The 17,016-nt window shown below is 45.0% G+C and overlaps 1 protein-coding gene across 3 annotated transcripts in view; it reads right to left on the reverse strand.

The window, feature by feature from the left end:
* Nucleotides 1–17,016, reverse strand: part of tanc2b (tetratricopeptide repeat, ankyrin repeat and coiled-coil containing 2b) — a 99,685-nt gene that overhangs the window by 5,742 nt on the left and 76,927 nt on the right. For 2 of the 3 annotated variants that reach the window (XM_061810643.1, XM_061810641.1), the window contains 17 exons: nucleotides 16,869–17,000; nucleotides 13,837–13,875; nucleotides 11,269–11,547; nucleotides 11,068–11,192; nucleotides 9,697–9,928; nucleotides 8,542–8,990; nucleotides 8,281–8,448; nucleotides 8,041–8,201; nucleotides 6,957–7,065; nucleotides 5,753–5,875; nucleotides 4,659–4,895; nucleotides 4,241–4,447; nucleotides 3,929–4,022; nucleotides 3,688–3,821; nucleotides 3,483–3,606; nucleotides 2,387–2,562; nucleotides 2,176–2,308 (listed from right to left, as the gene is read on the reverse strand). In XM_061810643.1, the coding sequence (XP_061666627.1) occupies nucleotides 2,176–2,308; nucleotides 2,387–2,562; nucleotides 3,483–3,606; nucleotides 3,688–3,821; nucleotides 3,929–4,022; nucleotides 4,241–4,447; nucleotides 4,659–4,895; nucleotides 5,753–5,875; nucleotides 6,957–7,065; nucleotides 8,041–8,201; nucleotides 8,281–8,448; nucleotides 8,542–8,990; nucleotides 9,697–9,928; nucleotides 11,068–11,192; nucleotides 11,269–11,547; nucleotides 13,837–13,875; nucleotides 16,869–17,000 (2,922 nt within the window). The remainder of the gene's footprint in view (nucleotides 1–2,175; nucleotides 2,309–2,386; nucleotides 2,563–3,482; nucleotides 3,607–3,687; nucleotides 3,822–3,928; nucleotides 4,023–4,240; nucleotides 4,448–4,658; nucleotides 4,896–5,752; nucleotides 5,876–6,956; nucleotides 7,066–8,040; nucleotides 8,202–8,280; nucleotides 8,449–8,541; nucleotides 8,991–9,696; nucleotides 9,929–11,067; nucleotides 11,193–11,268; nucleotides 11,548–13,836; nucleotides 13,876–16,868; nucleotides 17,001–17,016) is intronic. The other variant, XM_061810642.1, reaches the window with a different exon arrangement.

Genomic DNA, 17,016 nt, shown 5'->3' on the forward strand with positions numbered 1-17,016 from the left:
TTCCTCAAACTTATTTAAAAAAAAAATTACATATCATGTTTACCACAGTTGGAGTACTCGTATTTAGCTGTACTGTAGAAACATGAAGCTTTGTTGCAAAGGCTGTGAACACTCATTTTATTTGTAATTAATTTGCAAAAATGGAAAAAAAAAACTTCATGTGGTGTAGTGGATAGAATCTTGAGGGGAAAAAAATGTTATAAATATTACAAAATTAATTTTCTTTACACATAGTATTTTAGATTAGCGTTAATTGTTTGATTTTTTTTAAATGTACTTGATCTATGAATAACCTGCCCCATCTAACCTGTTTTACATATGAAATGATGGCTGTTGAGCACAAAACTGTGCCCATCACTGTTCTGAAATTGCAAAATATGGACAAAGTACAGCATTGTGTGTCTTTTGTGGATGCATTAAATACGTCAGGCTGAAGTCGTTTTACACACAAACACCACAAAAGCACAAGAAACACACACACACACAAAAAAGCCACAGGAAACACAAGGCGGCGGAGAGGAGTCACGCCGCCGAAGCCGAAGGCGTCTAGTGGCGTCAGGCTGACTGTGAGCCGCCTCGGTGCGGGGGTAGCGCGGGTACAATGTCGTGCATGCACTTCCTGCTAAAAAGACAACAACAACCGCGCGGTGGGTGTCGCTCGGAGGCTGCCGTCATGCATCCATGCTGCCGGGAAGCGGCTCGGCCCATCTACCTCCAAGCTCACACCTACGAGTCTCTTTAGTTAGCTAAGGCTAAAAAAGCTGGCGCGCCGGCGCTCAGGAAGAAACACGGACAACACATAAAGGAGATAGAGCTGTCAAAATGCCTGCTGGGGTGGGAAGTCGACAGCCTTGGCTTTACCTCGGGGCCTACTGGGCAGCGTCTGACATCCTGGGACCGGAGAGAGCGGCGGGGCGAAGGGGGTGGGCGGGGTTAAAGGTGAGAGCAGGAGGAAGTGGAGGAGGAGAAAAAGAGAGAGGACAAGAGGCCGTGGAGGTAGAGGAGTGAGAAAAGAAAAGAAATAAATTGCAGCAGTCAGAAGCGGACGGAGATTTGGCAAAGTAAGTTGAAGAGAAATGAAAACACCACAAGCGCTATGGACAACCTGCGTTCGGGATGGGGGAAGAGAAAGGGTGCGACTGGAAGAAGGATTGACATGCCGGAAAGACAAAGTCCAAATGGCAAACACGCAAAAAAAAAAAAAGAAAAAAAGCAGCAGCTAAGGTGAGAGGTGAAGAATGACGTACGCTACCCTGCAAAAACTACATTTGGGAAAAGAAGTAATCATATTGCTGCAATCGGCTGGCAGCCAGTTCAGGGTGTGCCCCGCCTCCTGCCCGATGACAGCTGGAATAGGCTCTGGCACTCCCCGCGACCCTCATGAGGATAAGCGGTGAAGAAAATGGATGGATGGAAGTAATCATATTGACAAACATATGACTTCATTTCAACAAAATTATCTGGTATTAAAACAGTAACATTTGACCTGGAAAGAGTTTTTAAAACAAGTAATTAACTTTCACCCCCACTGATATCTTAAAACGTGTGCAATCATATCAAATATACCTTTGCGGCATTTATTTTTCACACGACGAGCAATAAAATCTCAATAACTAAATGAAGCACTTGTTAATATTTTCAAAAGAATAAAGGTTTGAAGCAAGTGAAATGGTCTTACAAAACAATATTTTGAGCTGAAATTGCACATAAATGCTCAGCAGATGCTGAAATTCATATATAAAGGACTGTGTTGGATTGCCCTTTTATATTAAAAGATATTTTCACGCCACAACTGAGGAACTTGTCCTGTGCTGAAAATCTGAGAATATCTATCTGACGTCCATATTTGAGGCTGAAGCATAGAACTAATATTTTTAAAGCAGTTCTGACCATTTTTTTTGGGTCGTCATGGCGAACCTCAAATATCGTGCAACTACGCATGTCGCTTTTTGGAGTTTTGAGCAAAAAATTACCCCCTCAAAAAAAATCTATTCTGATGAGGTCATGTGGCACATTTAAAATCAGCGTCACGCAATGAACGCCAGTCGTGGTTCTGGTTGCCATTTTTGTGACTGGTCTGCCATGCGCCTCATGCTGGTCTCACGGCAGCAGGCTCATGAGTGAAGCAGCCACGGGTGCAAGACGATCTGCGCGCCAGGCGTCATGCGGTCTCACCTATCTTGGCGCCTTTCTTGAGCAGAGCCACCACCACCGACGTGTTCCTGCAACCCACGGCCCGGTCCAGAGGTCGCATGCCGCTGAAGTCCACGTGCTCGATCATGGCGCCGTGGTCCACCAGGAACTGGACCTGAAAAACAAGATTAGGTGCATGACTGGGGGAGTGATTGCTTAAATTTGCAGCTCCGTCAATCATCCGTTCACCGACCACGTCAGAGTCGCCGTAGAAGGCGGCGAGGTCGAGCGGCGTGCGACCGTTCTTGTCGGCGTGGTCGGTGGCGGCGCCGCTCTCCACCAGGCACCGGACCACCGGCAGGTGACCCTTCAGGCAGCCCCAGCTGAGCGCCGTCAGACCCTCTTTGTCTGTCAGAGACAGGGAGGCTCCTGGGAAGGAAATGAGCCCTCTCAAGTAAAACAGAACTATGTTGCCATTTCAATGCCATTTTCAGCTAATTCCTGAATATGAAAATGTATATACCGTAATTTCCGGCCTACAGAGCGCACCTGGTTATAAGCCTCACCCAGTACATTTGTAGAGGAAATACCATTTGGTACATACATACGCCGTAGCTGCGTAAAAGCCGCGAGTGCCCACATTGAAAGAAAGACGGTAAGCAGAGAGTTTAACGCTAATGCTAGCACCATGCTAACAGGACCGGTATATTAAAAAAAAAAAAAAAAAACATACCAGTGAAAATCACCGAGACACGGCAGTAACACGCTAGCGCACCGCTAACAAAGCCGGACCGGTAAAAGTCACTTCCTCGGCACATATATTCCAACGGTCTCACTCTTACCTTTTCCGCTCGAGTGCCCCCCTTGCGGCCGTTAGAAAAAAAACGCACAAATTAGCCACATCACCGCATAAACCACAGGGTTGAAAGCGTGTGAAAAAAGTCGCGGTTTATAGGCCGGAAATTACGGTGTAAATTTTTTGTCTTTGTGACATCATATATAGATAAATATAGAACCCCCGGACATTTGTGGTTATGCATTTACAAATGTATTATTTTTCTGGCAGCGGAGGTGGGGGACCTGAGGAGTTTGTTAGACAAACGTAGTGCTTTGCCGCCATCTTTTGATCGAGATAGGCAAGTATAAACTTTTTAGGGACGCGCATTAATTACTGGAGGAATTTAACTATTCTAAATAGAAACTGTGCTGTGACTGGCTGGCAATCAGTTCAGGGTGTACCCGGCCTTCTGCCCCAAGATAACTGGGATAGGCTCCAATTCTCACGACCCTTGTGAGGATGAGCGAATGCAACTTTAGGTGCTGTACATCGATGCTCGTGCAAACGACACCTTGAGAGAGCAGAAACTCCACCGTCCCCAGGTGTCCCTCCGAGGCGGCCATCATGAGCGGAGTCCGACCCTGTTTGTCCGCCAGGTTGACGTCGGCGCCGTGCGTCAGGAGAAGGTCCACTATCTGACAAACGAATACAATCATTATTACTATTTCTTTTCTGATTATTGGGACGATAACTCATAAATCATCAAGTACGCTGACCTGCCAGTGACCTTGTCGGACGGCGCTGAAAAGCGGCACGATGCCCCGCCGGTTGGACTGGGCCACAGCGGCGCCTTGCTCCAGCAGGAGGCGGCACACCTCCAGCTTCCCCCGACCGGAGGCTGCCGTCAGAGCTGGATGAGGAGGCGGAGCAACGTCATATTACAGATACACGTATCGATAAGAGACCCACACTAGTACGAAATAGTTGTACGAAAACACGTGTAATACCCGCACACACCTGTCTCGCCCCACAGCGAGTCAAAGTTGTTGATCTGCGCTCGCTCCACCTCCTCCTCGTCTTTCTCGGGCAGGTCCAGCAAATAGGACACAACCTGAGAAGAAATTCCATAAGGACTGGGGTTTCAAACTTGAGGCCATTTAAATGTAAAGCATAAACCTGAAGTGTTATTTTTTCCGGCTATGAGTGTTGCTGCACCATTTGTGTTCAGGTGCTCATTGATTTGCGACATATGACAACACATTCAATTGTATATATTGTATTATATTATATTTAATTTCTTTCTCGCTCAGGCACCCTCGGCGGTGTTACCTCCGTGTAGCCCATACTGGCGGCGGCGACCAGGGCCTGCTGGACGGCGTGGCTCTTGGTGAAGCCGGCCTGCTGCTGGGTCTGCGGCGACTGCTGCGTCGACCCGCCGCTCCAGTCGCACTGGATGAGGAACTTCACCACCTCCATGTGGCCCCGGAGGGCCGCGTGCACCAGCGCGCACTGACCGTTACGGTCCAGGTGGTCCACCTGGAGGGCACGTTACAGCGTTTGTGTCAGTCGGAAAAAATGGTAACTGGGAACAAGTTGTCATAGGTAAGCCTCATCATAACCTTCACATTTCAAGCGACTCCAAGTTATTGTGGTAGAATCAAACAAGTTGAGTCAAGTCAGTTTTGCGCGAGCCCCCATTCTTTTCTTCTGGAAACTGACCACCTGACACACACACACACACACACACCTGGGCTCGCTTGCGACACAGCGCCGTCACGATAGCCATGTGACCCCCGGCGGCAGCGTAGCCGAGGGGCGTCAGGCCGTTCTCGGAGGGGGCGTCGGCATAGGCGCCGAACTCCAGCAGCAGGGCCACCATGTCCATGTACCCCAGGTGGGCGTGGACGCACAGCACGGGCGCGTTGTTGAGCACCTCCGTGCGGTAGTTGACGTTGGCCCCGCCCAGCATCAACAAACGACTCACCTGTGCATAAGTGCACACGTGCACAAACACTTTATTTGGCATGACTGACAGAAAACAAGCACAAGAAATTTTATTCCTCACAAAATTACATTGTATGTTACCACAATGACTTTTTTTTTTAAATGGCATTAGTCCTAAACACAAATAAAAACAATAAAACATTATTTTAAATCATGTTGTCTTGTGACATTTAAAAAAAAAAAAAAAAAAAAAATCAAATTTAACTAATATAAAATGTTGACCCATGACTTATTCAAATAAAAAGGACATTTCATGTGATTAAGAAAACTTTTATCTGTAATGCTATGTAAAAACAACCTTTAAAAAAAATTAATTGACCCACGCATATTACACAAAAAATATTTACTTATTTAAATTCAGCCCCAGAGCAGCAACTAACATACCTGCAAACACACTACATTTAGCCTTTTTCTTTCAAAAAAATGTTTTGTTAAAATGTAATTTAATAATTTTTAATTCATATTTTAATTATCAAAATAACTAATTGGTTTATTGATAAATAGTTCATTATAAATAGTTCATTATAATAATTTTGATAGCTATGGTGTATTGATAAATAGTTAGTTATAATTAAATGACTTATATAAATCCAAATAATAAATCAAAAAATTAAAAAATAAAAAAAAAAATTGTTTTTGAATTGATATTTATTCATGCTTCAAATACACGCATATTCATATTTATGAATCAAATGTGTCCCTTTTGAGCACAAAAGGTGAAAAGCGGCACATCCAAAAATGAATAATGCCCATTTTGCAGCGCTACTCCGCTGTGCCCGTCGCTGGGTCGCCGGGTACACGAGCAGGACTTAGCAAACCGATTTGTACTGAACTGACCTTAATGTTGGGCGTGTAGAGGTTCCTCAGTGACGAGAGAGCGGCCGACAGACCCTCCGTGCTGTAGGACACCCACAGGCCTTGCAAGATGGATGAGGACACCCCCACTTTTTTGCTGAGACCCTTCAACAGATCATTTTGCATTTTTATTTTGTGTGGGTAAGTGTGTTTATATACAGGATAGACATTAAACATAAATGTGAACCCTTTGGAAAGACTTGAATTTCTACAAAAATTGGTGATAAAATGTGATTTGAACATCATCAAAATGACAATATAGTGGAAAAAAACAGGACAGATTAATGCAGTCCTTGTCAAACGTCTGATACAGAGTACCATGTTAAAAAAAATACTTCGCTCTAAAACATATTGCCCAAAATTAAAACACAGAATAATAGTGCAATGGGCCCAAGTGTTCATCCAAAAGGAGATTTTATTTTATTCCTAAAATGTATCATCAAAATTGTAAGTCACGTCAACATTATTCAATTTGAAGAGTAACACTGTGCTTATAAAATAATAATAAATTACAAAAATGAAGTAGATGAGTCAATGACACTGTACTGCACTTAAAAGTTACATCAAAACACACCTAAATAAATGTCTAAAAACAAACAGTTCTTATAGATAAAGTTCAAATGTATTGAATATAAAAGTTAAATACAACTGAACTGTACTTCGGCGGTGATTACTTCGCATATTCTAGGTCACAGGTGTCAAACTCAAGGCCCGGGGGTCCAGATCTGGCCTGCCGCATGATTTTATGTGGCCCGCGAAGGCAAATTATGAGTATGAACTTCCATGATTTTGGTTAAAATCTGTACCAAAATATCAAATTTTCATAACATAGATGACAATGTTGAGATATTGCAAGCATTAAGGTGTAATCAGCAATACATTAAAAACACATTAACCTTGATTTCTAATTCCAAAGCTAGCTCATACATTTCAAGTGTAAATATGAGGAGGCGAAAGATTTTCATGGTTTCACAGTCATAACGGGCCTCTGACGGAAAATGTAACGTGGCGCGCCACAAAAATGAGTTTGACACCCCTGCTCTTGGTCGCTTGACTTCGATAAGCTTTTGAATGAGTCTTTAGTTGTCACGTGGATGTGACGTTTTATGACCAAATCATGACAGAATCCAGGTAATTCCAAAGGGTTCAGATACTTTTTCTTGCGGACATGGAGACGAGCCACTACCTTGAAGATATGTGCTTTAAGGATGTGGTGGCCCAGCTCAATGGTCTGCTGCCGGTTCAGCTTGTTCTCTTGCCGCGAAAACCAGAAGGCCAGCAGGGTGTGGCCGCTCCTGCGTACGCAACCACAAAAAAAACCTTTCAGGCGCTGGAGTCATGAAAATGCTCATCCGTAGGTGGTATTTACAAACACTTCCTCCGGGGAGAAAAAAATATCCTAACCTTGACGGTGACTAATGAGATGTGTCTATTTATACCCGACTGACTAATGTGGCATTGGAGGTGCATTTGTGCACATCAGACATTATACGGGATGATTCACGTGCTATTTTGGGCTCAAACTGGAACGCAAAAAGTCACAACAAATATTTAGCATCGATTAAAGACTCAAAACTGGACACAAATGGATGCGGAATATGGTTTCATACTGCATTACATCTGAAACTGTATTACTGTAATTCCCGGGCTACAGAGCGCACCTGGTTACAAGCCTCACCAAGTACATTTGTAAAGGAAATACCATTTGGTACATACATACGCCGCAGCTGTGTAAAAGCCGAGAGTCCCTGCATTGAAACACGAGATATTTACATAAAAAAGACAAAAAGTACACAGAAAGAGTTTAACGCAAGCGCTAATGCTAGCGTCGTGTTAACATTAACGCTAGCGGTGGGGTAACGCTACCGCTAATGCTAGCGCTGCACTAACGCTAGTGCCGTGCTAACACTAACAGGGCCGGTTAAAATAAAACTTACCGGTAAATAGCAGAGACACGCCAATAACACAGCAGCCACACGCTAGCACAGCGCTAACAGGGCCGGTAAAAGTCACTTCCTCGGCACATATATTTCACCGGTCTCATTCTTAGATTTTCCGCTTGAGTGTACCCTTGCGCGCATTAGAAAAAATGCACAAATTATGCGTAAACCGCAGGGTTGAACACGTGTGAAAAAAAAATTACGGTAATTTTATCAATGAAATGGCCTTATTTACAACTTCCCCACGCACACAGCTTTTGTTTCTATGCTTTTAACAGGAAAACCGTGAAATGAAAAAGGCGCCTCGCCCCCCCCCCAACCGCATCTCACCTGGGATCGCACAGGAACTTGGTCTTCTCGCCTTCCTCCCTCCATATCAACCACTCCCGGAAGGACGGGTGGACAAACATGCGGGTGCCGTCCCGCCTCTTCACCAGGAAGATGGACAGGTTATCCACACGCTGCTGGAAGTCCTCCCAGTCCAGCGTACCCTGGACCAGCACGAGGGTGAGCGCTTCTCGACGCTTCGCTTTGTACAATCTTGTGTCCGCTGTCTCCATTTTGTCATACCTGCAGGGAGCCGGCGTTGATGGCCTGGTAGATTTGTTCGTCGGTGAGCGGGTGCAGCGAGGCCACGGCCACGTTGAGCAGGGGCAGCGCCCGCTCGAACGACGACTGCGTGGGGAAGCGCATGTTGCACTGCAGCAGGTACACCTCGGCCAGGTTGACTGGGACCACCTGAGGAAGGAAAGGACCAATGGGATATGGGCGCTCGCGTCAGGTGGGGAAAGATTCTGTCGCAGCAATTGTTGACTGTTAGGGAGGCCTCGCCTTGTAGCTTGAGCTCTTCAGGACCAGGTAGCCCTTCTCGATAAGGTCAAAGGTGAGCTTGAGGTACAGGTAGGAGCCCTGGCTCAGGGCCTTCAGGTGTCCGCTGAGCTTGCCGAAAGTGGTGTTGTCCATCTTGCCGTTGAGCGAGATGTTGTTCTGGATCTCCGGGCTGCTGTGGATGCGGTGCAGGATGTAGCCGTGCAGATCCTGGTCGATGGCGTCGTTCTCCTCGAGGCCGTCCAGCGAGATCCGGTGGAACGGCAGCGGGTTGGTGATCTCCTGCAAGGTGGTCCGGACCGTGACCACCAGCTTGAGCCAGGGGGGGAACTTGTGGATGGTCTTGCAGAGGAAGGAGACGATGGTGTCACCGTAATCGGGCTTGTGGAACTCGGCTTCGTTCAGCCCGTCGATGAGGACGATCAGGTCCTCCTCGGAGTTGATCTTCCTCTCTGGTGAATATCAAAAACAAAATCAGATATTTTTTTATGTTAGGGTCGCACTCGACTAACCCGGAAAGCTTATTTTGCAAAGTCTTCCTCCACAAAATGAGCCTAAATACAACAACTGTTGTTGTTTTGTTTCTCCCCCTCAAAATTGAAGTTCCACACCTCTGAGTTTGACAGGTGATAATGACTGAAGATTAATGATAATTAAGCTGCGAGTGGGCGTGTAGCAACTACCACGTGGGAAAGTACTTGAATAATGAGTAACTTTTGACATCACAAACACGGAAATCTGAGCCGGTCATAGATGCCAAACTTCAACCGGGTCTCACATTTTTATTTTGATTGATCTTGTGCATAAAAATGGGATTCTCATGGCTGGGTACCTTTAATATGTTTGTTCATATTTAACAATTTTCTAGGTTGGCACGCTCAGTTTCCTTAGTCCAAATCCATTAAAAAAAAAAAAAAAAAAAAAAAAAAGCCAAGACAAAACCAGTGTGTACTGGGTTCTTTTTGAAATATGTGTTTTTCTATGCAAAAAAAATACTCTTTTTTTTTTTTTTTCAAACAACACCCCCTCCCCTCCCCATTCTTGTCACATTCCTTTGCAATAAAAAAAAAAAAAAATAAATACAAATTTATCGCCACTTGGGCCATCCAAGACATGTGAAATAGCATCCGCATATAAAACACCGGACAACAGCGTTACCCTTGTAGAGAGCATCCAAGGGCTCGAGCACGCCCCTCCTAAAGGACGCCATGGGGTCTTGGACGCAGGAACGCAGGCTCAAGACGCTCTGCAGGTGGGGCTCGTGCAGCATCTGCTCCCTGTAGGCCGCCAGGTGAGGAGAGCGACAGAGCAGCGCCGCCACGTTGTGCACAAACTCGGGCACCAGGCAGGTGTAGGCGTTGTCCGCCTGGCAGTAATGGTAGGCCACCACCTGAAAAGGGCGGCGGATTGGTCACGGCGTGGAAAACGGGTCGTAAACGCTTCGTTTCATTTTGCAGATATTCATAATTAATCGCTTTCAGTCGCTCAGAGACCACGCTGGAGTCGACTTTTAAGCCGCTGGGACATTTTGCAATTGATTTAAAATCCAATCCCCCAAAAAGAGAAAAAACATTAAGATCATAAGAACATTTGAGATGAAAACTTTAAAATTCATATAACTGAACTCAAGATGTTTTTAGGTTATGAATTGATTTAATCCTAATTTTACAAAATGTGCTAAATAAACTATTAAACATCTTAAAATTAGATTGAAATTCAGTTGTGTTTATATTTTATTTTGTTAACTTTTCACAGTTTTATTATCCTTCACATTTGTTGTTTAGCTATGAATAAACAAAATGTAATTTAATCATTTTGGGAAACATTGTCTAAAACATAAGTGTGGGATGAAATACATAGTATGTTCAATTATTAATACACAGACTTAAGATGTAATAGCTGGCTGGGAAGTGACATTCTGCGTTTATTAATATTTCACAAGGCTCCCTGGCAAAGTTGTTTTTTCTTTTATAAACACACGTGCATAATGCATGGGGGTGCGGTGGGGGGTCGGGTGTCCTTACACACATTGGACAGTCCACGTGGGACACAATTGTGATTAAAAAAACAAAATTCTGTTAAATCAAGGAAATGCTCATATTCAACCATTTTATTTGATTTTATCTATGTATTTATACTTGCATTAAAAAGTGAACTCAAAAGTAAAAATGTTTCTGATTAAGCTTTTTTTTGGTTGCTGTTGATTCCAAAAAACCATTTGCATTAATTTTTTTTGTTTTTCTGTGAAAAAATAATTATTTCATTTTACCATTTCATTTGTTGAGGTGACCCCTTACCCACAATTAATTATTATTCCTACACTTATACCCTCAAAAAAGCCAAATGAAACCACTGCATACTATTTATTTTGGATTTCATTTGAAAGTGTAAATTTATCACGGAAAAGGTCATCTAAACATTTCACTTGTTGCGGCACACCCTGAAAAACATCCAAAAAAAAAAATCTCTATATTTTCTTCTTTATGGCTAATATTGCGATTATATTAATGGGACGGTATGACGGTGTACCTGGGAGGCGAGTCTCCTCATGGACTCTTCCTGTCGCCGCCTCATTTCTGGGGTGCCTGGACAGCTGCCACCGCCCAGCGTGCCGTGCGTGGGCTGGGGCTGGCTGAGAGGGAGGCCCTCACCATCTGGACACACAAACAGAGACATTCCCAGTCAAAAGTTGCTTTAAAAAAATATATATCACATTTAAACTATTTTTACGTTTGGGAGAGGCTTGCGGGCTGTCAGAGGCGATCTGACGCATGCGCGTGCCGTGGCAGCTCAGCGCCACCAGGCGGGAAACGATGGCCGTCTTGCCGAAGCCGATGTTGCCGACGACGACCACGCCGCGGCTGCTGCCGGGCCGGTTGAGGTGGCCGTCGATCTCCTGGAAGAGCCACTCGCGGCCCGTGAACACAGAGTCCACCGTAATGGACGGAACCTCGAAGAGCAGCGGTTTCAGGGTGATGTCCTGGGGCCGGTATGGTGCAAAACGTACTGCTGGGTCACAAAAGACCATCGAGAGTCACTCAAAAGAGAAAAAGGATTTAAGTAGCAAACACTGCAACGACAACACCAAGGTATCAGGCTTCATAATACAGTGAAGAAAATAAGTATTTGAACACCCTGCTATATTACAAGTTTTCGCACTTAGAAATCATGGAGGGGTCTGAAATTTTCATCATAGGCGCACGTCCACTGTGAGAGAGATCATCTAAAAACAAAAATCCAAAAATCCAAATGTATGATTTTTTTAACAATTTATTTGTCTGATACAGCTGCAACTAAGTATTTGAACACCTGTCCATCAGCTAGAATTCTGACCCACAAAGACACGTGAATCCGCCTTTAAAAGTCCACCTCCACTCCATGTGTTATCCTGAATCAGATGCACCCGTGTGAGGTCGTTAGCTGCATAAAGACACCTGTGCACCCCATACGATCAGTAAGACTCAAACTTGTAACATGGCCAAGACCAAAGAGCTATCCAAAGACACCAGAGACAAAATTGTTATAACTCCACATGGCTGGGAAGGGCTACGGACAAATTGCCAAGCAGCTTGGTGAAAAAAAGGTCCACTGTTGGAGCAATCATTAGAAAATGGAAGAAGCTAAACATGACGGTCAATCTCAATCGGAGTGGAGCCCCATGCAAGAAATCACTTCGTGGGGTCTCATTGATCCTTAGAAAAGTTAGGAATCGACCCAGGACTACACAACAGGACTTGGTCAATGACCTGAAAAGAGTTGGGACCACCGTTTCCAAGGTGGACTGTTGGTAATACATTAAGACGTCATGGTTTGAAATCATGCATGGCACGGAAGGTTCCCCTTCTTAAACCAGCACGTGTCGAAGCCCGTCTGAAGTCTGCCAATGACCATTTGGATGATACAGAGGAGTCATGGGAGAAGGTTTTGTGGTCAGGTGAGACCAAAATGGAACGTTTTGGTCATAATTCCACTAATATTGTTTGGAGGAAGACTAGTGATGAGTTCCATTGCAAGAACACCATCCCTACTGTGAAGCATTGGGGGTGATAGCATCATGCTTTGGCGGTGTTTTTCTGCAGATGGGACAGGAGGACTGCACTGTATTAAGGAGAGGATGACCGCGGCCATGTATCGTGAGATTTGGGGGAACAACCTCTTTCCCTCAGTCAGAGCATTGAAGATGGGTCATCGCTGAGTCTTTCAACATAATGACCCGAAGCACACAACCAGGAAAACCAAGGAGTGGCTCCGGAAGAAGCATATCGAGGTTCTGGTGTGGCCTCCACCATCTCTTAAAGGCGGTCTGACAGGTCTTTGAGGGTCAGAATTCTAGCTGATAGACAGGTGTTCAAATACTTATTTGCAGCTATATCATATAAATAAATTGTAAAAAAAAAAAAAAAAAATCATACATTGTGATTTCTGGATTTTTCTTTTTAGATTAGCTCTCTCAGAGTGGACATGCACCTACGGTGAAAATTTCAGACCCCTCCGTGATTTCCAAGTGGGAGAACTTGCAATATAGCAGAGCGTTCAAATACTTTTTTTCTTCACTGTAGGCCTTTAAAGCGACAGCTTGTGTTTGAAATTCAAATTTTGGTTTCTATCTGAAGCAAGGGTTTCAAATTACACTGTCAAGCATGGGTTAGTTCTAGCTTCAATTCAGAGTTTTAAACCTGGACGAAGGTGTCAAAGTCAGAACAGAGTTTCAAATTACGGGTTTGGGCTTCAAATGAGGGGTTCAAATTAGGGATTCAAGCCTCGATAAAGGTTTTAAATTCGAAGTTGCAGGAAGAGTTTCAAATTAATTCAAAGTTTTTTAGGTTTTTTTTTTTGCCAAGACCGCATTAGAGTTTCAGGCAAATACACTGTTGTATTCTGTCAGCCCCTTATATCACACATGGCAATATATTCGAGAAAAATGCTACAATAAAATTAACTTGATCACGAGTTTTGGCCTCTGATGCAGACTGCCGTGTGACAAGTACTGTCCAAATTTGGTTCCGTGCGGATCGCTGCAATGAAAAGCTACTTCTCACTTCCTTTTCTCGACACTAGGAGGAGTTGTTGGACTAAAGTTCCGCAGGGGGTTGCAAGACATCAATCCCGGGGGGAACGTGACGGGACAGTATGGGGGACATTGTCGGACAAAATGGGTGGAATAATAGGATGCGAAGGGACAGGATATGGTCGCCTTTATGGGACGTTAAGGGACAAAATAAGACATTATGGGACATTATGGAATACAATGGGGTGTAATAGGGGACATTTTAGGGGGGGAAAAAAAATGTTACTCACGTGATTGTGACTGCCAGCCATGAGAGTTGTTAGAGGAAGCTGAAGGAAAGCAAACAGAGGACAAAAAGCGTGTTAAGGGGTGTTCAGGTAAACGGGGGAAAAGGCAGCGTGATGTTTTGTGTCATTCTGTGTATGTGCCTTTCCCACGGAACACTTACGGGGAAGAAGGCAAAAACAAAACAAAAGCACGGCTCTTGTATTCTGACAATTTCGTATGACTCAACAAGGAAAGAGAGTGTCAGGTGTTAAATTTCACAGTCGTTGTTCTGGCTTTTTTTTTTTTTTTTTTTTTGCTATTGTCTTCCAGAAACTTGCCACCCCGACTCTACTAGTGTCAAATTGGCAAAACATTCCTAACTGTTGTGTTTTGACAATTGCTTTTGATTCAGCAAGGCTGTGGAAATGATTGGTCCGACCCAAGAGGAAGTACTTCAGCCAGTTGTCCCCGTAAGGTTGCGACATAACACGGCAGTGGAAGTGAGTCTTGGGTGTTAAACCTCACCCCCTTGCTCCACGCAGACTTTAATACAAACTCAGAAGCTGTCAAATTTTTCAGTCAGCTGAAATGTTCAAAATTGCTTTCAGAGGAGGAAAAGCGAGACTCGGGTGTTCGTCTTTCCGCTCTGTATTTTTCCCAACTTCACAGTCTGGCGTGAAAGAGGCTCACGATGGCTCCTTCGCGTTCACCCCCAGGGTGTTTTTACAGACGTGTTACTCCACACCAAACTCCTTTCAAACCTGACTTCACTTTGTGATTTCGAGGTCTCGTCAAAAACCGACAAAGACTTGTGTCTCTGTACGTGATGGAGCATTTATGCAGGATGCAGCGTTTAAGCGGATTGTTTGGCAGGGTTGTCGAAGATACATTAGCGTGTCCTCTGCAAATGGCTCGCGGCTAAAGGGCCCCGGCTAGGTGCAATAATAAAACCATATTTCCTCTTGATCGTTTTCCTCAACCACATACAACAGCTTGCGCTCTCGGTCTCCAAAGTGCTGTTAGGGCTCAAAGTTTCCAGGAATCCTCATGAAAAGGAAGAAAGCGCCACAGCTATGCTGATGTAACGCCCCTCTGTTTGGGTGAAAGAAAGGATGTGATGCAACAAAAAATGTAATTCTGCGTGAATGATTTAAGTGTGGCTAATCCAATAGTACACGGGGCCTCGAAGCCGTGCGTCACGGCAGTGTTTTCGGCTTCAAACTCCAGTTGGGGTTTCAAATTGGAGTTTGGAGCATGGATTTTGGTTTCAAATTAGAAATTGGCGTTGCAGTCCTGGGTAAGTCTTTAAATTAGGATTACAGACCGTTTTGCAGTTTGCAATTAGGTTTTCAAATCAAGGTCAGGCTTTGACATTCACGTGGAATGCGCTTGATCGGGTTTCAATTTAGCATTACAGCCTGTTTTAGACTTTCAAAACAGGGTTATGGCCTCAAATTGGAAGCCACAGTTACCTTTTTAATGATGGTTTCAATCCTGGGTTAGGGTTTCTAAACTGTTTTAGTGCTTGAAATTCAGGTAATAGTACTAGTGTTTGAAATTAGGATTATAGCCTGTGTTAGGATTTCAAACTAGGGCTTCTGTTTCAAACCAGGGTTAGAGTTTCAAATTACGATTACAAACCCGTGCTTGGGTTTCAAACCTAAATTAGGATTTCAAGACTGTGCTCCAGTTTTGCATAATCCGCTGCTTCGCGGCCTCACTACTCCAGAAAAAGACGGCGACCGTGTTGTCAATGAGGGACCTGGGGAGTTGTTTGGGAAAGATGGATGCTTCATCATCCAAACACTTCCCAAACGCACCTTTTGCCACCCTAGGGTGACATTGAGCAACGCCGACCACCTCCTCCGCATCCTCCGTCGCCCGTTACCGCGGAAAGCTCGGTGGGCAGACGGGAGCCAGACGGTTGAATTATTCACCAGGTGACGATGACTCACGGAGGCTGAGCGGTTTCGAGCGGGAGGAAGAGGAGGACGCTTGGAAGAAGGGGAGAATGTGAGAGGAGGAAGGAAGAGGGCGCAGGGAAGGAAGGTAGAAAAGGGAGCCCACAAGGAAGAAAGTGAAGGAGGCAAGGAAGAGGAAGAAGCAAGGAATAGGAGGAGGCAAAGAGGACCAGGATTTAAAGCATGAAGAAGAGGATAGAAAAGGACAAAAGAGGAGTGAAGAAAGGAAGAGGTGGGGGCAAGGTAGGAAGAGGAGGAAGGAAGATCCAACGAAGGAAGAGGAAGAAGTAAGGAAAAGGAGAAGGCAAAGAGGACCAAGATGTAAAGCATAAAGAAGAGGATAGAAAAGGACAGAAGAGAAGGAGTTAAGGAAGGAAGGAAGAGGAGGTGGGAAGATAGGAAGAGGAGGAAGGATGTGAAAGGAGGGAAAGAGTAATAGGTAAGGAAGGAAGAAGATGAAGTAAGTAGGATAGAGGAGGAAGCAAGGAAGGGAATGCCAGGGATGAAGAGAAGGCAAGTAAGAGGAGGATACAGGGAAGGAAGAGAAGGAGGCAAGGAAGAGGAAGAAGCAAGGAAAAGGAGGAGATAAAAGGACCAGGATGTAAAGAATGAAGACGAGGATATAAAAGGAGAGAAGAGAAGGAGTTAAGGAAGGAAGAGGAGATGGCAGGATAGGAAGAGGAGGAGGGGAAGATGCAAGGAAGGAAGAGGAGGAAGCAAAGAAAGAAGTGAAAGGAGGGAAAGTGGATGAAGCAAGTAGGATAGAGGAAGAAGCAAGGAAGGGCATGCCAGGAATGAAGAGAAGGCAAGAAAGGGGAGGATGCAGGGAAGGAAGTAAAAGGGGGGAAAGAGTAAGAGGTAAAGAAGGAAGAAGATGAAGCAAGTAGGATAGAGGAGGAAGCAAGGAAGAGGAGGCAAGAAAGAGGACGATGCAAGGAAGGAAACAGAAGGAAGCGAACGACCGAAAGAAGAGAAGGTGCAAGAAAAAAAAAAAAAACACCCTCCTTAAGTCCCGCCTCCCCAGACGGCACCACCCTGACCCCACCGCGATTGGTCGGCTTTCGGTCACAGTTAGTGTGTGCAGCTGTGCCCACCTCTCAGGTCCTGGCCCGAGCGGCCCGGCCCGCAGGTGGTGCTCTGTCTGGGGGTGCGCAGCGAGGTGCGCAAGGGGGTGTGCCTCTGCTCGTCCAGGTAGGCCAGGTCCTCCAGGTGGGCCGAGCTTGTGGCTGCAAAAATCAAAAT

This window comes from Syngnathoides biaculeatus, chromosome 22, assembly GCF_019802595.1.
Source record: "Syngnathoides biaculeatus isolate LvHL_M chromosome 22, ASM1980259v1, whole genome shotgun sequence".
Lineage (NCBI taxonomy): Eukaryota > Metazoa > Chordata > Actinopteri > Syngnathiformes > Syngnathidae > Syngnathoides > Syngnathoides biaculeatus.